The following is a 3756-nucleotide window of genomic DNA, read 5'->3' on the forward strand; positions in this document are numbered from 1 at the left end:
TGTTTGTTTTGCACGATTGCCTGTAACTGCCCCCTCCCCCAAGCACGGGGGCTATGGAGCTGGCAAACAGACGTGCTTGAGTGCGAGCCGTGCCTCAACCGCTTCACACACCACCCCATGCAGCCTGCCACTCAACTGCCGGATCCCTTGACCTGCAGGGTGATGTGGACTGTGCGGTGGGACGAAGGGCTGCGGCGGTATGTCAAGGTGTGGCGCGCACTGGCCTGTGGATCCTGCAGAACCCCGGGCGCACCACACCACGGGCCCTGCCAGTAGAGGGGCGACGCAGGCGGTTGGGTAGAGCTGGTGCTGCTCCAGGCGTGCGCTCTTATGAGGTTGCAATTGGCCAGGCCTTCAGCACGTCTCCCCCTCACCTGCGGTATCCCGTGCTTTCTGACCAGGAGCCCCCAGACCAGGAACCTTTCAACTTCGTTTGGAGCCCCCAGGTGCGAGTGCCAGGGCAACAGAGGCCTCCAACTGTCAGAGGAACGACAATGAGAGCTCAGTTTGGAGAGGCTCGCTTCAAGTTCCAGAATCGCACCCTCAATTTGTGCCCTGCCTATTTTTTGTCATGACTCCGCGCAGTACCAAGTGGCCATGCACCAGCCCGAGTCTTGGGGCTACGTCCAGTTTGAAGGTCAAGACGGTGGGCGCATGAGCAGCAGCACCACTGCGGATGGGGCCAAAGCTTTCCCGGCGCTGGCGGCTCAGGCTCAATCATGTAGGGCTCTCGCATTCAACGTGTGCATCCCCACCCTTCCCGGCTCATGCCAGGGCAACTGGCATGCCTGGCCCTTCCATTCACCCATGTGCTGCAGCTGGTCGCTCATGCAATCAGATCCATCGCCCTCCCACCACCCCGACAGTGCTATCGCCGCAGCCGCCACCGCCGTTCCGCCCCGACCCCACCTGGCCGGCTCGTGCTTTCCTGATGGATCTGTACGACTCACAGCACCGCCACTGGCAGCTTCATGGTAGCTTCTCGGCCGACTTGGAGGCTCTGGGGGTGGGGCCACCCAAGGATGAGGGAGCTGTGCGGGACGTCACGGTGGAGGTTACATCGGTGGGTGGCAGCGTGGCAGTGGGGAAAAGTTTCCACAGGGGGGGAATTGTTGCAAACTGGCAGGAGGACACAAGGCTTGCAGCACCAGGCTTGGCATACAAGACTTGGCGGGCCAGGCTTGGCGAACAGGCGGGAGACGGGAGCGTCAGGGACAGCAGCTAGGTTGTGCGAACCCTGGCTTGCCTCTTCACGCTTCTTTTCCCAAAAGGTTGTGTGTTCTCTGTGCTGTCCCTCCCTCACAGGTGTCTTTTGTGGCGTCCGCATCCGTTCCCCCTTCACCGAGTGGCGGTGCGGCCGCGCGTGTCTACGTCAATGCCGAGGGGCGGCTGACCGTGGCATACCCCGGCGACCCTGAGCGCAGTTACAAGCCGGCCGAGGGCGGCAGTTATTGGTAGATTTGCTGACAACCTTGTGCTGGTGCGCCTGGCCATCGATGACACAATGAGTGACTGATGGCCCTGCGCAGGCGGTTCTTTCATCTTCGCCGCAAAGTAGTCTCCCAGTAATTGGGGTAGTCTAGTAATAAGTACATCTACACACGCGTCAGGCAATACAACCCACAAAGCGTGCACAGGAGACTGCAGCAACTCCTCAGAGAGCAGTTGCAGCCGCTTTGGCCCGCCTGAGCATGTCAAAATTGGCGTCGGACGCTCCCCTCCAGAAGCCCAGCTGCCTTAGTAATCAGGCCCGCGATGGGTGCCTGCCCCAGAGAGTCGAGGTGCAAATTTCATCAATGGGCGGGGGTGCGCTTACACAGGCCACTTTGAGCCACGCGTGCAGCAAGATGTGCAGCCTGGGCACGAGGCATCCGCTTCTGTGTCCGCAGAAGGAGATGAACTTGCAGGGCGCAGCAAGCCACAGGCGCACCAAAGGTTGCAGCAGCAACCGACTGGCCAAAACAGACCTCAAGACAAATGCAACCAGATGCATACACACAGCAGCTTTCAATAGCGGCCGCCGATTGCAGCGGCAGCACTTGGCCATGAATTGCATGTGGGCATAAATGCTGAAAGGGCAGGTGAGAGCATGCGCTGCTCGGCGCCACCACAAGCTGATGAAAACCGGAGCACAGTCAACACGAACAATACAGCGTCCCGCAAGACTCATACCGCAACAGCATCCCCTAGCGCACAAGCGCGAAAGGGAGGACTGCGGACGAGCGGTTGAAGCAGACGCGCGGACAAGAATTGGGTGTGCATGGGCGGATGCGCGTATCCAGCACCTACGTGCGCACATTGCAGGCCTGCAGTGTGTGCAAACGGAATCGCAAAGCATGCTGTGAGAAAGCAAGAGTGAGAGCTGCAAGCGAACATAGCAGCACACGTGGCATGACTAGACAGTGTTTTGAGGACAAGCAACAGGCCTTGTGGGGCTCGGCGGCTATTCAACAGCAGGAGGCGGACTGGTCAAAGGCTGGTCAAAAACATTGCGGCATAACACGATTTGCAAGCAGAGCAATTGCAACCTCTGCTCGAGGCCGCGGTAGCGCCCAAGTTCCCTCTATTGCCATGCGAGAGGGAGGACGGAAAAAAGGTCGCTGGCAGCACTCAGCACTCAGGCGACAAGTTCAGTTGGGAGGAAGACAGAGCGACCGTGATGCTATTCATGGGGTGCGCAAAACGGTGCAAAGAGCGTCCTTTGCTTATGAAAGAGGCTCTGTACTTCAAACACAACAGTGCTGATCCTCAGACCATGCGGTCCACAAAATCCGAAAGGAGGGCGAGGGCACGCATCGGCAGGCAGGCCAGCCTGCACGAACGCGCGGGGCGAGATCGGGCGCTTGACCTGTCTTGGCGCAGGACAGACGGCAGGCACGCACACGGGCCGCGATGCGGCGTCACACATCCTCGCCGTCCACGTGCACCCGCACACTGCGCCTGTGCTCTGTGCATCCACGCGTGCGCACACCGCAGCACCCGACCACATGTACCGTTGCCATCGCCGGCGCGGCCGCCAGAGCGCGCACGCCCTCGGACGTCACGCCTGGCCCCAACCGCACCAGCTGCGCGTGCGACAGCCTTTCCATCCGCCCCAGGCGTGCGAGGGTCTTGTCTGTCAGCCCGGGGCAGCAGGCGAGGCTTACGCTGGCCAGGCGCCGGCACATCGCCGTCGCGGCGAGCAGGCCGTCGTCTGTCAGACCCGGGACGCCGTGCAGCGCCAGGTGCTGCAGGCCGGGCGCCGGCGCCGCAAACAGCGCGGCAAAGCCGCCGTCGCCGAGCCGCGGCGCGCCCTCCACCTGCAGCCGCGCGAGCCCGCGGCAGCCGGCCAGCAGCGCGAGCCCCGCGTCGCTGGCGCGGGGGGCGCCGTGCATCACGAGGGCCTCGAGGCGCGCCCCGCAGCCGGCAGCGAGCCGCAGCTCGTCGTCGCCGCCGCGCTTCAGGTACAGCGACCGCAGCGCCGGGAACACGGCAGCCAGCTCGTGGCGCGGCGCCAGGTGCTGGGGGCCTTCGTCAGCCCCAGATTGCACGCAGCTGGCCACGAGCTTGGTCACCGCCGCGAGGACGACCGGCGGCCGCGACAGAATACTGAGGGGCGGGGGCGCCGCCGCCGCGCCCGCGAGGTGGGGGCCGGCGGGCGGGGGCGCGGCGCCGGCGAGGCAGACGGATGACCAGGTGTAGAGCTCGGAGAGGGCGGGCAGCGTGGCGAGGTGGCGGAGGGCGTCGTGATCTAGGCTGAAGGGCAGCGTCAGGCGG

The 3756-nt window shown here is 63.4% G+C and overlaps 1 protein-coding gene across 1 annotated transcript in view; it reads right to left on the minus strand.

Moving 5' to 3' along the window:
* Positions 1-2900: 2900 nt before the first annotated feature.
* The window catches only part of MNEG_4598 (hypothetical protein), a gene marked incomplete at both ends in the record, with an annotated part of 4192 nt that continues 3336 nt past the window's right edge, over positions 2901-3756 (minus strand). Inside the window, one exon of the mRNA XM_014046926.1 lies at positions 2901-3545. Within this exon, the coding sequence (XP_013902380.1) occupies positions 2901-3545 (645 nt within the window). The remainder of the gene's footprint in view (positions 3546-3756) is intronic.

Source organism: Monoraphidium neglectum, assembly GCF_000611645.1.
Source record: "Monoraphidium neglectum strain SAG 48.87 unplaced genomic scaffold scaffold00647, whole genome shotgun sequence".
NCBI classification, from domain to species: domain Eukaryota; kingdom Viridiplantae; phylum Chlorophyta; class Chlorophyceae; order Sphaeropleales; family Selenastraceae; genus Monoraphidium; species Monoraphidium neglectum.